This window comes from Balaenoptera physalus (genome assembly GCF_965194825.1).
Source record: "Balaenoptera physalus genome assembly, chromosome: 15".
Classification (NCBI taxonomy): domain Eukaryota; kingdom Metazoa; phylum Chordata; class Mammalia; order Artiodactyla; family Balaenopteridae; genus Balaenoptera; species Balaenoptera physalus.
Window position 1 is genome coordinate 46,060,579 of NC_138894.1, and position 17,560 is coordinate 46,078,138.

At 34.2% G+C, this 17,560-nt stretch overlaps 1 protein-coding gene and 1 long non-coding RNA gene across 15 annotated transcripts in view; one reads left to right on the forward strand and one right to left on the reverse strand.

The window, feature by feature from the left end:
- Positions 1-17,560, forward strand: part of USP34 (ubiquitin specific peptidase 34) — a 231,515-nt gene that overhangs the window by 88,173 nt on the left and 125,782 nt on the right. For 11 of the 14 annotated variants that reach the window (XR_014253950.1, XM_082426527.1, XM_082426526.1 and 8 more), the window contains exons 11-16: positions 11,919-12,044; positions 12,243-12,372; positions 13,039-13,074; positions 13,447-13,577; positions 13,872-14,482; positions 16,667-16,881. Coding sequence is in view for 13 of the 14 variants with exons in the window: in XM_082426527.1 (XP_082282653.1) it covers positions 11,919-12,044; positions 12,243-12,372; positions 13,039-13,074; positions 13,447-13,577; positions 13,872-14,482; positions 16,667-16,881 (1,249 nt within the window). In the remaining variant the exon portion in view is untranslated. Of the gene's footprint in view, positions 1-11,918; positions 12,045-12,242; positions 12,373-13,038; positions 13,075-13,446; positions 13,578-13,871; positions 14,483-16,666; positions 16,882-17,560 lie in introns of those variants that run through there. The other 3 variants (XM_082426530.1, XM_082426529.1, XM_082426528.1) reach the window with 2 other exon arrangements.
- The window catches only part of LOC309643713, a 129,826-nt gene that overhangs the window by 74,738 nt on the left and 37,528 nt on the right, over positions 1-17,560 (reverse strand). Inside the window, exon 2 of the long non-coding RNA XR_014254020.1 lies at positions 6,113-8,477. This is a non-coding gene — a long non-coding RNA (uncharacterized lncRNA). The remainder of the gene's footprint in view (positions 1-6,112; positions 8,478-17,560) is intronic.

Consider the following 17,560-nt stretch of genomic DNA (forward strand, 5'->3'; position numbering starts at 1 on the left):
AAAATTTTACATGTGTTTATTAATTTTTCAGTACATATAAAAACTAGTATATAAAGTTACAGTAAACATTTAGACATTTAAATGACTTTGTCTGCCATTTAAAATTACTTATTATTCTGGTTTGACTGAGTTATACCTCTCTACATCTCCCTCTTCATACCCTTTCACCATAAAATCTTTTAGTCATAGGACATCAAAAAAATAAACTTCAGAATCTTTCCACTGTATTGGAATTTATTGTTAAATGCTTTCCATATTTGAAGAACTTATACATAAATTTATGTAACTTCCTGAGATAATAATCTTATCTTAAAATGCAGCTAATAGCTTTTTGGGAATAGATTTTCATGTCTCAATGACAGAAGTAAAATTCCCTAGGATTTAGAAGGAACTTAAATATCATCTGATTCAATTGTGCATTATGTATATTTTGAGGGGAAGTAGTTCATAATTTTCATCAGATTCTCAAAGGGTTTATGTGATGACTAATTTTAGAAATGCTGATATACACTCTGTTGGTTATTAGCTTCTGCATGTATATTTGTACACACATTTAGATTACTGCTTTATGAGACATTGCATACTGTTAGCATGTGAAGTTATGATTATACTTGAATTATAATCTGGCCACTGCAATATCTGCCTCTATGTTACATCTTATGATTTGAATTCTATTCATTCCTGCTTTTTTAGGAGCTGTTAATATGAATGATCATTCCTTCTTGTATTATGTATTCAAACCTCTTGTCTATACTGTATTCTTTCTTTTATGTTGTTGGGTCTTTCCATATGCCTTTGCTATCCATACTTAAGGAAGACGACTGGTAAGTGGCCTAGATGTTCTTGGGCGTTGTGAAATATTTTTCCATTACAGCTGTCAGATGGACTCCTGGGAATGGGAAACAGAGGAAGGAATGAGAAAACAGAGGATTTCATGTTCCTGTCTCACTCCTGCTGTCCATCAGATCTGGTACTCAGATGAGTTCAGAAATTTTCCCAGTTCCAGTGGGAAGATAGACCTATCTCCTCTGCAGCTCACTCACAAATTATTCTGAGCTACAGCTTTCTCTGCGTGTACATTTAAAAATGTATTCCCGGGGCTTCCCTGGTGGCGCAGTGGTTGGGAATCTGCCTGCCAATGCAGGGGACACGGGTTCGAGCCCTGGTCTGGGAAGATCCCACATGCCGCGGAGCAACTGGGCCCGTGAGCCACAATTACTGAGCCTGCGCATCTGGAGCCTCTGCTCCGCAACAAGAGAGGCCGCGATAGTGAGAGGCCCGCGCACCGTGATGAAGAGTGGCCCCTGCTCGCCGCCACTAGAGAAAGCCCTCGCACAGAAACGAAGACCCAAAACAGCCAAAAATAAATAAATAAATTTATAAAAAAAAATGTATTCCCATTCATTTCAGTCATTCAGAAATTTGTTGAAATCTCATATCTATCATTATTAATAGTAATTTTTTTTTTTGGCTGCACTCTGCGGCATACGGATCTTACAGTTCCTTGACCAGGGATCTAACCTGTGCCCCCTGCATTGGGAGCACGGAGTCTTAACCATTGTACCCCCAGGGAAGTCCCTCATACCTATTATTGATGCTCATTTTCTTTGTGGGTTTGTTTCTTTTCATTCTAAAATACAGTAATGATTGATTTTCCTCTGTGGAAGATGAGGAAATTCTCATCATTTTTCTCTTCTTATTTTCCACTTGCAGTTTTTATTATGTTATTTTTATTTTATCAAGCTATGTAACTTTTAAGTTCTATACTATAAACCATAATTTCCACAGTTGTTTAATATTAATTTTGTATTTAGGTATATAATTTACCACATATTCTTTTCCTTCATTCCTGTTTTTCTCATTCCTTTTTCCTTACTCTGAAGAGAAATTTATGGATATTTTGTTCTGGATTTCTACACACTTGAGATGTCTGATTTCTTTGTACTTGAAGAGTTTGATTGAATGTCATATTACTAGAGCCACTCTTTTGTTTTCCATCAGAACTGTGTAGTATACATGAAGAGTAGTCGTTTTCTGAACAAACAACTTTTATTTTTAATATTTTACAAAGATAATATCCTATCATTTTTTGTTGGTAGAATATTTCTCTCATGTTCAGGTGTTCATTAATCCCATGAGGGTTTTTCTTTTTAACTTGTTTTGAGTTTTTGGTTGATGGCCTTTAACATATATTTTTTCCTTTATTTAAAAATTTTTTATTGTGGTACAAATGTATACAACATAATTAACCAATAATTTACCATTTTAACCATTCGTAAGTGTACAGTTCAGTGGCATTAAATACATTCACAGTGTATTTTTAACCATCATTTATCTGTATCCAAAACTTTGACATCATCCCCAGTAAAAACTCTGTACCTGTTGAACAATAACTCTCCATTTCTCCTTCCCAGGGGGCTTCTGGTTTCCTCCATTCTACATGTGTCTGTATGAACTTGCCTATTCTAGGTACCTCATTTGATGGAATCATACAATATTTGTCTGTTTCTGGCTTATTTTACTAAACACGTTTTTTTTCAGGGTTCATCCATGTTATAGCATATATAAAAATTTTCTTTCTTTTTATGATAAATAATATTCCATTGTATGTATATACCACATTTAGATCCATTTATCCATCAATGGACATTTGAATCAATTCCACCTTTTGGGTGTTTATTGTAGATAATTACTTCTATGAACATGGATGTACAAATACATGTTTGAATCTCTGCTTTCAGTTCATCCGTATATGTACCTCAGGGTAGAACTTTTGGGTCATATGGTAAATCTAGGTTTAACCTTTTTAGAAACCACCAAACTTCTGTAGCAACTGCAGTATCTTACATCCCAGCAGCAATACAGGCAGGTTCTAATTACTTCACATCCTTGTCAACACTTTTTATGTCTTTTTTAAAAAATTTAGCCATCCTAGTAGCTGTGAAGTGGTATCTAATTGTGGTTATAATTTGCATTTATTTGCATTTTAATGACTAATGATGTTGAGCAGCCTTTCATGTGCTTATTGGCCATTTGTGCATCTTCGGAGAAATGGTTATCCTTTTTTTTAAAAAAAAAATTAATTTATTTTTGGCTGCATTGGGTCTTTGTTGCTGCACACGGGCTTTTCTCTAGTGGCGAGCAGGGGCTACTCTTCCTTGCGATGCGTGGGCTTCTCATTGCAGTGGCTTCTCTTGTTGCAGAGCACAGATTCTAGGCACGCGGGCTTCAATAGTTGTGGCACGTGGGCTCAGTAGTTGTGGCTTGTGGGCTCTAGAGCCCAGGCTCAGTAGTTATGGCATATGGGCTTAGTTACTCAGCAACTTGTGGAATCTTCCCAGCACGGGGCTCGAACCCGTGCCCCCTGCATTGGCAGGCGGATTCTTAACCACTTTGCCCCCAGGGAAGTCCCAGAAATGTTTATCCTTTGCCTGTTCTTGAATTGGGTGGTTTGAGAGTTTTTGTTAAGTTTTAGGAGTACTTTATATAGTCTGGATATTAATCTCTTATCAGATATGTAATCTGCATATATTTTCTCTAGCTCTGTAAGTTGTCTTTTGCTTTCTTGAAAGTATCCTTAGATGCACAAAAAAGTCTTAATTTGGGGACTTCCCTAGTGGTTCAGTGGTAAAGAATCTGCCTTGCAATGCAGGGGACGTGGGTTCAATCCCTTGTCAGGGAACTAAGATCCCACATGCTGCGGGACAGCCAAGCCTGCACGCTGCAACTATTGAGCTTGCCCGCCTCAGTGAGAGAGCCTGAGTGCCGCAAACTACGGAGCACATGCACTTTGGAGCCTATGCACCACAGCTGCAGAGCCCACATGCCCTGGAGCCTGCACATCATAACTAGAGAGAGAAAAAACCTGCACGCCACAACTAGAGAGAAGCCCGAGCGCTGCAACAAAGAAACCTTGCGCCGCAACGAAAGATTCTGCATGCCTCAATGAAGATCCCATGTGATACAACTAAGACCTGACCTGACACAGCCAAAAAAAAAAGTCTTAATTTTGATGAAGTCTGATTTATTATATATTTTTTCTTTTGTTGCCTGTTTTTGGTGTCATACAAGTGAAACCGTTGTCAAATCGAATGTTGTGAAGATTTTATCCAGTGTTTTCTTAAAAGAGTTTTATATATGTCCTGAGTTTAGCTCTTTGATCCATTTTGAGTTAATTTTTGTGTGTGGGATAAGGTAAAGGTCTATATTAACTCTTTTGCATGTGAGTATCCAGTTTTCTGAGCACCATTTTTTTTGAAAATACTGTCCTTTCTCCATTGAATGGTCTTGGCACTGTTGAAAAATCATTTGACCATTTATGTGAGGTTATATTTCTGAGTTCTCTATTCTACTCCATTGTTATATATGTTTGTCCTTACGTCATTGCCGCACTGTTTTAATTATTTTTGTTGTGTTTCAAAGTCTTCTTTTTGAAGATTGTTTTTGGCTTTTCAGAACTCCTTCCAATTCCATATGAATTTGAGCACTGGATTTTCCATTTCTGCCAAAAGGCTCTTGGAATTTTGATAGAGATTGTGATGAATCTGTAGATTGCTTTAGGTAGTATTAACAGTGTTAAGTCTTCCTATTCACGAACATAGGATGTCTTTCCATTTATTTAAATCTTTAATTTCTTTGAGTCGTGTTTTATAGTTTTCACTGTACAGGTCTTTCACCTACTTTGTTTCATTTCTAAGTATTTATTCTTTTTATGCTATTGTAAATGGAATTGCTATCTTAAATTTCTTGTCAGGTATTTCACTGCTGGTATATAGAAACAGCTGAATTTTGCTTGTTGAGCTTGTACTGTATAACTGTGAATTTGCTTATTAGCTCTACTAGCTTTCTGTGTATATAAAATCATGTCATTTATGAATAGTTTTACATCTTCCTTTCCAATTGATTTGCTCTTTATTTATTTATTTATTTTTGTGGTCTGATATCTCTGGCTAGAATTTCTATGTAGTGTTGAATGGCAGTGATGAATGCGAGCATCATTGTCTTGTTCCTGATCCTAGGGGAAATTTTTTCAGTCATTGGTTACTGAGTGTGATGTTAGCTGTGGAACTTTTCTTTATTCTTAAAGTTCTGAGAGTTTTTATCATGAAAAGCTGTTGGATTTTTGTCAGTTGCCTTTTCTGCATCAGTTGAGAAGATTATGTGGCTTTTTTCCTTCTTTCTATTAATAGGATGTATTACAGTAAGTGTTTTTCTTATTGAACTACCCTTGTATTCCTGGAGTAAATCTCACTTGGTCACAGTGAAAATTCCTTTAGTATGCAGTTGTATTTGATTTGCTAATATGCAGTTGTATTTGATTTGCTAACATTTTGTGGAGAACTTTAGTATCATTGAAAGATATTGCTCTGTGATTTTCTATTCTTATGAAGGCTTTGGTATCAGGTCAGTGCTAGTCTCATAGAATGAGTTAGGAAGTATTTCATTCTCTTCAGTTTGGGGGGAGGGTTTGAGAAGGATTGGCAATAATTTTTCTATAAATGTTTGGTAGAGTTCACTAGTTAAGACCATGTATTTTAGTACTTTGTTGGGAGGTTGATTACTGACTCAGTCTCTTGTTAAAGCTCTATTGACATTTCCTTTTTCTTCTTGAGTCAATTTAGGTAATTTGTAAGGAATTTTTTTTGGCATACAGTTGTTCATGGTATTTTCTTATAATTTTTTTTTTTTAACCTCTAAGTTTGGTAGTAATATCCCACTTTCATTTCTGATTTTAGCTATTTACATCTTCTCTCTCCTCTTCTAAAAATATTTTTTAGTCAGTCTAGCAAAAAGTTTGTTATTTTGTTAATCTTTAGAAGAACCAACTATTGGTTTTGTTAATTTTTAAAAATTGTTTTCCTAATCTGTTTTATTTATCTGTGTTCTCATCTTTATTATTTCCCTTCTTTTAGCTTTGGGTTTAGTTTATTATTTTTCTAGTTCCTTAAATGATAAAGTTAGGTTGTTGATAATTAGATCTTTTTAAATTTACATTTACATTTAATAAATTTCTGTGCAGTGCTTTTTTGCATCCCATGTATTTTGTTTTGTTGTTTTTTCAAGTCATTTGTTGCTAAATATTTTGATTTCCCTTGTCATTTTTTTCTTTGACCTATTGGTTGTTTAAGAATGTATTATTTAATTTCCACATATTTGTGAAATTTCTAGTTTTCCTTCTAGTATTGATTTCTTAACTTCATCCTTTTGTGGCCAGAGAAAACACTTTGTATGATATCTGTCTTTTTAAAATCTGTTGAGACTTGTTTTGTGGCCTAACATATGGTCTGTCCTGGAAAACTGTATTTTAGAGAAGAATACATTCTTTAGAAAAGAATGTTTTCTGCTGTTGTTGTGTGGAGTGTTCTCTCTATGTGTCTGTTGGGTTTAATTGGTTTATTGTGCTCTACGAGTTTTCTCTTTCCTTTCTTTTCTTCTGTCTAGTTGTTTTATCCATTATTGAAGTGGGTTATTGACATCTACAACTATTATTATAGAACTTTCTATTTCTCCCTTAATTTCTGTCAATTTTTGCTTCAGTGTTTATTATATATTCTTGCTATATGGAACCTTTTATTAATGAATGATGTTACCTTTTGTCTCTTTTAACCTTTTTTTAAAAAAATCTTTAACTGTGGTAGGGAAAAAACCCCCATGAAATTTACCCTCTGAACCATTTTAAAATTCTAATGATGTTAATTATATTCATATTGTTATGTAACAGATCTCTAGAACTTTTTCATCTTCCAAAACTGAAAGCCTGCACCCATTGAACAACAACTCCCCAATTCTCTTTCCTCATATCTCCTGGTATCCATCATTTGACTCTGCTTCCATCATTCTGTCTATATATTTCATATTAGTGGAATCCTGTAGTATTTGTCCTTTTGTGACTGGCTTATTTCACTCAGCATAATGTCCTCAAAGTTCACCCATGTTCACCATGTTCACCCATTGTTGTGGCATATGACAGGATTTCCTCCCCTTTTTGGCTGAATTATATTCTGTTGTATGTATGTGCCACATTGTATTTATACATTCATTTGTTGATGGGCATTTGTGCTGCTTTCACATCTTAGCTGCTGTAAGTAATGCTGTAGTGAACATGGGTGTGCAAATATCTCTTTGAAATCCCACTTTTAACTCTCTTGGATATATACCCAGGAGTGGGGTTGTTGGAGTATGTGATAATTCTTCTTTTTCTAGTAACTTTAAAAAAATTTAAACTACTTGATTTTAGTATGGTCAGCCCAGCTTTCTTTTGCTCATTATTTACATGGAATATCTTTTTCCATCCTCTCCAGTTTGTGTCTTTGGATGTAAAATGAATCTCTTGAGGACATCATATATTTGTATCATGTTTTTTAATCCATTCTGCTGTTCTTTGTCTTTTGAATGGAGTGTTTAAACCATTTATTTATTTTTAAAACATTTTTATTGAAATATAGTTGATTTACAGTGTTGTGTTAGTTTCAGCAAAGTGTACAGCAAAGTGATTCAGTTATACATATATATAAATATATATATTTTAAAATTCTCTTCCATTTTAGGTTATTATAAGATATTGAGTATAGTTCCCTGTGCGATACAGTAGGTCCTTTTTAATTATCTATTTTCTATATAGTACTGTGTATATTTCAATCCCCGAACTCCTAATTTATCTCTCTCCCCAAACCATTTATATTTAAAGTAATTACTCAAAGAGGAATTTCATTCTGCCATTTTTCTGTTTGTTTTTTATAGGTCTTTATAGTATTTTTGTCCATTATTTTCCTCCATTACTGCCTTCTTTTTTTAGTTGATTTTTTTGTGGTGAAATATTTTGATTACCTTCTCATTTCCTTTTGTGTGTATTTTATAGATATTTTGTGTATAAAGTGGTAATTACATTTGACATATTGAAGTTCTTACAATCTAATTTGAATTTATGCCAACTTAAATACCATACAAAAACTTTGTTTCTGTACAGCTCCATCCCCCTTATTTTGTTATTAATATCAAAGATTGCAGTTTTGTATAATTTGGCCCAATTGTGTAGAATAATAATAATTTTTCTTGTTTTTGTTCTTTAAATCATGTAGGAATTAAAAAATGGAGTTAGAAATGAAAACTATAATAATACTAGCTTTTTTTGTTGTTGTTGCTGTTCTATTCTGCCAGCACTTTTTTTTTTTTTTAACTTTTTTGGGTTATTTATTTATTTATTTATTTATGGCTGTGTTGGGTCTTCGTTTCTGTGCGAGGGCTTTCTCTAGTTGCGGCAAGTGGGGGCCACTCTTCATCGTGGTGCGCGGGCCTCTCACTATTGCGGCCTCTCTTGTTGCGGAGCACAGGCTCCAGACACGCAGGCTCAGTAATTGTGGCTCACAGGCCTAGTTGCTCTGTGGCATGTGGGATCTTCCCAGACCAGGGCTCGAACCCGTGTCCCCTGCATTGGCAGGCGGATTCTCAACCACTGTGCCACCAGGGAAGCCCCAATACTAGCTTTTAATTATCTATATATTTACCTTTATCAGAGATGTTTATTTCTTCACTCTTGTCTAGCTTCCTTTCATTTTATTCTGAAGGACTTCCTGTTGCATTTCTTGCAGGGCAGGTCTAGTTGTATGTCTAGTTTTGTTTATCTGGAAATGTATTAATTTCTCATTATTTAAGGACAGATTTTGCCAGTTGTAGAATTCTCAGTTGAAAGTTTTTTCTCTCACCCTTTAATATATCATCCTTCTTCCTCTGGCTTCCAAGGTTTGTAATTAGAAATTGGCTGATAGTCTTATTGAGTACCTGTTTTATGTGAATTGCTTATCTCTTCCTGCTTTCACGATTATTTTATTGTCTTTGGCTTTTAACAGTTCGATTATAATATCTCTTGGTATAACTCTCTGAGTTTATCCTACTGGGAGTGTGTTGAACTTTTTGGATTTGTAGACTTACGTCTTTCCTCAAGTTGAGAAGCTTTTGGCCATTATTTCTTTAAATATACTTTGTGTACCTTTCTTTTCCTCTGGGATTTCTACAACGAGTGTATTGGTAGACTGGGTGGTGTCCCACAGGTCCCTTAGACTCTCTTCACTTTTCTTCATTCTTTTTTCTTTCTCTTCCTTAGATTCAGTAATTTCAGTTGTCCTATTTTCTTCAGTTGTCCTGTTTTCAAGTTTGCTTATTCTTCTGCTTGCTCAGATCTGCCTTTGAGCCCCTGTAGTGTATTTTTTATTTCAGTTATTTTACTTTTCAGCATTTCTTTTTGGTTCCTTTTTATAATTTCTGTCTTTTTAATGATATTCTCATTTTGTTCATGCATTGTTTTCCTACCTTCGTCCTTTTCCTTTAGCTCTTTTAACATCTTTAAGGGTAGGTGTTTTAAGGTCTTTGTCTAGTAATTCCTATGGGTGAGCATTCTACAAATGATGGGTACATTTGTGTTGATTTATTTTATTTATTTGGATGGGCCATATTTTCCTGTTTCTTTTTATACTTTGTGTTGGTTTTCTTCTTCTTTTGGTTGAAAACATTGAATTTTATAATATGGTAACTTTGGAAAAGAGATTCTCTTCTTTTCTCAGAATTTGTTCTTTTTTAATTGATCCCTAGCCTAAAAATGATCTAATGTGAAAGCTCATGGTCTTTTCAGGTATTTTTCTGAGCTGTGTCTTTCCCTGGGAATGTGCAGTACCTTTCTAAATTCTTCTACATATTTGGTTGTTATTGAGTGTCTTAAAAAAACCCTGGTGTGGCTCCTTTAATTCCCCTAGTAGTCACTCTTGCTGATTTGGGTTGAAACAATGGCAGCTAACCTCTGTGCCTGCACCTCACCCATCAGATGTAGTAATCCAAATTCACAACACAGAAGTTTGTTATTTGGACATTATTATTTGGACAAGATCATTATTGCCCACCCATGGCTCCAACAGACTGTACCAGAGTCATATATTGCTGTCCCCACAGCTGCCTGCCATAGGGTCAAGGAGTAGGAAATGGGTAGCTGCTATCACACTGAAGGCTGAAATTGGCCAACATTAACAACAATTTACCAGCCAAGCTTTCCTTTGGGGAGCACAAGAGTTCAAATTGGCTATTCCAGAGTTTTAGAATAGTTACATCAGACAGTTTCTGCCAGTAGTACAGTTGCTTTCTAGGTACAGAGCTGGATTCCTGGCACTTCCTGCTCTGCCATCTTCTCTGACATTCTTTTCTTCTCTTTTCTTTTCAATAACTAGTTAAGAAGAGTCTGTGAACCAACTCCACACTGCCATTTTTACCAGGAACTAAAGCCATCAATCTTAATATTTTTTTCCTGACTTTTGGATGTGTCTTCATAAAGTGCATCTTGAAAAGAGCCTTATGTGTCTTTTGCCTCAGTTATAGGATTACATAGTTATCTTTTATGGGTCTTGTTACTTAAAAATAACCAAAATTATATCTATTATGAAAATCCCATTTTATTAATATTTATGCTGGTACAAATCAGGAATTTATCACACAGTATGTTTTAATCACATTTTCATTAGGAAAAGTGTAAATCTAATAGTTACTTCTTGACAAAAAGCAAGTATAAACTGTTAGTACAGTCCAATTATAATGTTAATTAATACTATATTAAAATATTCTTAGGTGAGATCTATAAAATCAGCAGACTTATAATTGATGATTCATTTCTCAAAATCAAATGATGTTTTTGGTCTTAAAGTACTGCAGTTGTGTAAAGAACACTGTTGAATTTAATAGTAGCATTGAAGTAAATAGTGTAGTTTATTAGAAGTTACCTCAACATAGAGGAATTCTTCCAGTGTTATTTTATTTTACCTTCTGTTTCAAAATTAGGTTGTGTATATTTATCCTGATAAGATGATGCAGTAGAAGAGAGTTTATATGATTTACACCTGAAAAATATAAAAGTCAGTGTTTTAGAATAGAAAAATCTACATTTTTTTATAGACTTTTTATGTATTGTAGATAAGTAGGATACATTTTACCTTTGGAGTCCTGAAATTGGGTATTTCTGACCAAGTGAGATTTGTTGCTGTATCTTGATTTAGCAGTTAGCACCTTTGTAGCTGTAAAAGATGCTTATTTTACATGACCTTGTAATATTTAGTAGTCATATCTTTGTAAATATTATATTTTCTCTCATATTTACATAATTTTGTTTAGTATAACAAAGGAGACTTTCCTAGTGTATATTATGTAGACCTTGATTATAAAGGAGTTTCTATCTTGTACTGTTTTTCAATTAATGACCATGTTATATAAATACTTTATAACCACTTAATGTGAGAAATATAATACAGTCAATCCTTGATCAACATGGGGATTAGGGACACCTGCTCTCTGCACAGTCGAAAATCCATGTGTAACTTTACAGTTAGCCTTCCGTATCCACAGTTCCATATCTGTGGATCATATAGTACTGTAGTATGTATTTAGTGGAAAAAAAAAAAAACTTGTATAAGTGGGTGCACACAATTCAAACCTATGTTGTTCAAGGGTCCACTGTACACTTAAAAAATAATATTTATTTGGTTTTCTCTCCTAATTGTAATTTATTTTATTTTTTATTGCCTACATTTTAATTAACTATTTAACTTGTTCTTATATTAGTGATATGTTCCTAAATTTAATTGGAATTCTTTTTTATACTTGGATTCCAGAAACTATTTATTGCAGGCTTCCTTCTTGAGGTTAAAAAATTATGCTTGTGGTTTGCTTGCATAAAGTGAAGTTCTGCTTAAGTGGAATTTTATTTTCACAATTTTATGTACTGCAATTTATGACATTTGGTAATTAACATTTTACTAATATATTAAAAAATATCAGTGTACTAGCCAGCTTCTTCACTTTTAAGCTTATATAACTTGTTTGGTGTCAGGTTATTTATTTATGTAGTGTGATTATTTTTGACTATTGTCTCTACTTTTATTTTCTAGCTGAAACACTGTAGTCGGTATATACATGACTTATTTCCTTCACTCATCAAGAATTTGGATCCAGTACCACTTAGACATCTTCTTAATCTGGTCTCAGCTCTTGAACCAAGTGTTCATACTGAACAGGTAATTCATTCAAAACATAATTTTTTTTTTTTTTTGGTAAAGTGAAAATTTATTTGTGATTCAGATCATTTAACTTGTAGTTTATTACTGTTGGCATTTCAGTTAGGCAAAAGGATATTAAATTTGTTACAGTATTTCCTAAAACCTCTAATTTCAACCTCTCCTCTTTTTTTTTTTTTTTTTTTTTTTTTTTTAAAGACACTGTACTTGGCATCGATGTTAATTAAAGCATTGTGGAATAATGCGCTAGCAGCTAAGGCCCAGCTATCTAAACAGAGTTCTTTTGCATCTTTACTAAACACTAATCTTCCCATTGGAAATAAGAAAGGTTAGTAAAGTATAATGTAATTTGAAGTAAGTTGTTCATAGCTTATAACTCAAATTTGAAGCAGTTTCTGCAAATTAGTTTCAGTTTAATCTCAATTTTGAAATAAGTTGGAAAGGGAGGTGTTGGTTTTCTTAAAACGTTAATAAATTGGGGTTAGCTCATGTTTTTGGTTTACTGTTCAAATAACAGCAATAACGTTTCAGTAGTTACTGGATCTTCTTCCATTAGTGTTCTTTTAAGAAAAAAAACAAAACTATCTCCTAAAAGCTTTAGAGCTTTTGGTTAGAAAACAGTCAACATGATTTCTTTTAGAAATAATTTTGAGAATAGAACATAATGATACATTTCTCTTTCTGTGTTTTCTACTTCAAAGTTTTCTGTCTTTTCAGGTATTTTATGTGTGCTTTTACATGTATAGCTTTCTAGGGTTTCCTAAAACTTTATCAGCTTTACCCCTCTTTTTGTTTCCTGACATCATATACTACCCTTTTCTTAGGCTTTCCTGTGCAGGCACCCACAAGTACTACGACACGTGGTGGGGACTTACATTATTGCAGGTTTCCCTACCTATATCTTGTTGATTATGTAATAAAAACAACTGATATGTGCCCCAAAGAAATTCAGTCACTTAGATTATTTCCATCCTGTTTTTTCCTTTTCCTTCAGAGGACGAAGAGCTCAGAAGAGCTGCACCATCACCTTGTAAGTTGAGTCTTAGAAATGTATGGCAAGATGACTTGTAGTTTTATTTTGATTATCATCTAGAGTTAATTAATTTTATATAATATATTTGTATCACAGTCATAAAGTTCATTTTGCATAGGAGATGTAAATCCTGACTACCTATCTATCTTACTTACCCTTTTTGCTTAAATCATTAGTATCCTGACTTTTAATTGAAATCATGTACATCTTCTTTAGAAATAATTGGCAAATGTTAACATATTTCCAGATTATATTTTTGGCTACTTAGCATGAAGCTTTGTTATATCAAAGAATCAAAGGATTATGACATTCTGATAGATCCATGTTAATACAAGTTAGAAGTAAAAAAACCCCATCATTTTAATATAGGGTCACCTGCAGCCAGTCCTCAAAGCAGTGATAACAGCGATACCCATCAAAGTGGAGGCAGTGACATTGAAATGGATGAGCAACTTATTAATAGAACCAAACATGTGCAGCAGCGACTTTCAGATACAGAGGTATGAAAATACTTTTTCCTCCCGCTTTAAAAGAAATTTTTTGATTTTTGGGTTTGTGCCATGTTTATCCTTTGAACTGGGAATATAAACATGATGCCAGTTGAGGCCTTTCCTATCTTTTAAGTATCATTGAGGTTCTTTACTTTTCTTTGAGTTTTTAATTCCATTTTGTATTGTTCAACGCAGTTTGTCAGGACTGTGGCAGCCTTTTAAAAAAGTACAGTGTGTTAATGTCATTTACTTTTTTCTTACTAGTTTAAATGTTTATTTAAATCTCTTTGTTTCTAAATATAGGAATCCATGCAGGGAAGTTCTGATGAAACTGCCAACAGTGGTGAAGATGGAAGCAGTGGTCCTGGTAGCAGTAGTGGACATAGTGATGGATCTAGCAATGAGGTGAATTCTAGCCATGCAAGCCAGTCAGCAGGGAGCCCTGGCAGTGAGGTACAGTCAGAAGACATTGCAGATATTGAAGCCCTTAAAGAAGAAGATGAAGATGACGATCATGGTCATAATCCTTCTAAAAGCAGTTGTGGTACAGATCATCGGAACAGGAAATTAGAAAGTCAAGCAGGCATTTGCTTAGGGGATTCCCAAGGTCCATCAGAAAGAAGTGGGACAAGCAATGGAACAGGAAAGGACCTGGTTTTTAACACTGAGTCAGTTCCATCAGTAGATAATCGAATACGAATGCTAGATGCCTGTTCACACTCTGAAGACCCAGAACATGATATTTCAGGGGAAATGAATGCTGCTCATATAGCACAAGCATCTCAGGAATCTTGTATTACACGCACTGGGGACTTTCTTGGGGAGACTATTGGGAATGAATTATTTAATTGTCGGCAGTTTATTGGTCCACAGCATCACCACCACCACCACCACCATCATCACCACCACGATGGGTAAGTCTACCTACAAATAAAACAGCTTACGTTTCCTTTAGGGAGTTAATTATAGTCTATATTTATTCAATTGCGATATATTCTAGATCAGTGCTGTCCAGTAGGAATATAATGTAAGCTACAAATGCATGCCATTAATGTAAGCTGCAAATGCATGCCATAAGTATGTAATTTTTAATTTTCATTAATTAGTTAATTTATTTTTGGCCACGCCCTGCAGTTTGCAGGATCTTAGTTCCCCAACCTGGGATTGAACCCATGCCCCACTGCAGTGGAGGCATGGAGTCTTAACCACTGGATCGCCAAGGAAAGTCCCAATTTTTAATTTCCTAATGGGTACATTTTAAAAAGCAAGATGAAACAGATAAGATTAATTTTAATTATAAATTTTATTTAAAGCAGTAATATCCAAAATATCATATATCCACATGTAATCCGTGTAAAATTTTTAATAAAATTTTTTTTTGTACTAGGTCTTCAATAATCTGTGTATATTTAATACTCCTAACATCTTCGTTTAGACCAGCCATTTTTTACATGTGCAGTGGCCACAGGTGGCTAGTGGCTGTTGTATTGGACAGCACAGATCTAGATCTTCAATTCCTTGTAATAATTGCCTAATAGTAGATAGTAAATTGCATGTGGAAACTTCCATTAAAGTGTGATCATGAAAAGGGAAATTTTATGCACATTCTAATTTTAGGATATTAGTAAGGATAAAGCCTCAGCATAAAGCTTTTTGATTATCTGTGAAATACACCTATGGTGTTTAATAGTAAGTGATTCTGTCATTTACTAGTGTTACAGTATTGGGCAAGGTACTTAGTTGTTCTTACTATCATTTTCTCATCTATAAAATAGGAACAGTAGTACCTATCTCATGGGCTTATTGTGATCATTTCATGGGCTGATACGATCGGCACATAATAAGAACTTAATAAATATTAGCTGCTATTTATTATTACTGTCATTGCAAGTAGTAATATTTGAGTTAATGATGAAATAGGGGTATGTAGTTTATCAGGATTTATCTTAGATCTGACTATTTGCCAGGCCTTTCAGAATTTAATATGGTTGTTTGGGAGAACTACACATCCATACATATTCCTACTTTATTTCCTTTGCCTTTTTCTTCTTATCATTAACCCATATGAGTTTACAGTAATGTTTCTTAGTCTTGGCAGTATTGATGTTTTGGGCCAGGTAATTCTGCGTTTTGGATTTACAGCAATGTGAATGCTGCCCTCTGCCTTGTAGGATGGATGTTTAGCAGCATCCCTAGCCTCTAGGCCTACATACTAGAGGAATCTCCCAAGTTGTGATAACCAAAAATTGTCTCTAGACATTGCCAGATGTCCCCTTGGCCTTCTGTTTGAGAACCACTGGCTTATGGTCTGACATTACAGAAATGCACATTCAGAGTTCTCCCCAGGACATACTGAAGACAAAGCAATTAGTTCATAAAACTGAGGAGGGTAATATGTTCAGTTTGGTACATTGTAAATCTCTTTTAGGGTTCACACCAACCCTCTACCTGAAAAGACCTAATGATTTAATTTTTTTATGTTAGCCATTTCCATATTCTCTGTGTATGGGTACCATTTGTGAGTCTCTAAATCAATCCTGAACTTTTCTTCTTCGTGTTATTTTTATCATTTTGTCTTTACATCCTTAGATCACCCCGTATGGTATGTTTTAGAAGCGAGGGCTTAATAGGTGTTTATTGAGTTAAAAGTCCCTCAGTTAATACTAACCACATCTAGATTGCAGCTGTAAATTGAAATTTTTTTCCTGGTTGTTGTCTGATTTGATTCTGCAGTTGGATGAACAAATGTAAATAAATTTTAAGGTTTCACTTTAAGATTTGAGTCTATAAAAAAATTAACAGTTAAGTTTACTGGGTTTTTTTTTCCTATAATTATTCTCTTTGAAGTTGTTTTAGTGAAGTGTGTTGATGGGCCAGATAATATGTAGGTATATTGTATAATTAATATATAGTGCTGACTTAGTGGGCTTTTTATTTTTTGTAAAGCTGTCAATATTCCATATTGTTAACAAACAAATGTAGCTTTATTCTTGAGTGGGTTGTAACTTGTGCCAAATGTTTTGAGAGATATTTTTTGTGATTCACAATGTGTGTTTAAATTTGTAATTGCTTACTTTGTACTCCTCTCTGTGTTACAGTCATATGGTTGATGATATGCTAAGTGCAGATGATGTCAGTTGCAGCAGCTCCCAGGTCAGTGCAAAATCAGAAAAAAATATGGCTGATTTTGATGGTGAAGAATCTGGGTGTGAAGAGGAGCTAGTTCAGATTAATTCACATGCAGAGCTAACATCTCATCTCCAACAACATCTTCCCAATTTAGCATCTATTTACCATGAACATCTTAGTCAAGGTAAGGTTCTGTAGTAAGTAAAATTATTCCTTTATTTAAAATAGGAATAATTTATATAACACATTGTTAAAAGGAATCAACAGTCAATGTTTTGTTACTTAATGTTTTTGCCAAATAATTTTCATATTATAGTTTTTTTCCCGAAGGAAATGAAATTATTATGAATACTCCATCATGAATATGAAGGCTGCAGTTCCATCAAGAGATATTTAACAAGGAAAAGAAATAAAAAATAATATGTATAAAAATTATAGCTTTGTATTTGAGAAAATATATGGCTGCATTAGATTTTATATTCAGGAATGTTAGGACTTAAAAGTAGGAGATTACACAGAATCACATGTTGTATGATTCCATTTATATAAAAGGACTAAGATAGGCAAATCTGTAGAGATAGAAAGTATAGATTAGTGGTTCCCTGTGGCTAGTGAGGATTGGGAGAAATAAGAGGAGGGGTGACTGCTAAAGGGTGAGGTGTTTCTTTCATCTGGGGTGATGAAAATGTTCAAAAAACGATGGCTCTGATCACTCTAAATCAGTCTTAAAAAGATGATAGGACATGACCAAACTCTAAAGAATAGAGGTTAGAAGAGGTTAAAGAATAGTAGGAGATAAAGGAGGAAAGGGAGAAAAATTAAGAGGGAAAACAGTTCTAGAATTGGCAATTTAAAGGTCCATA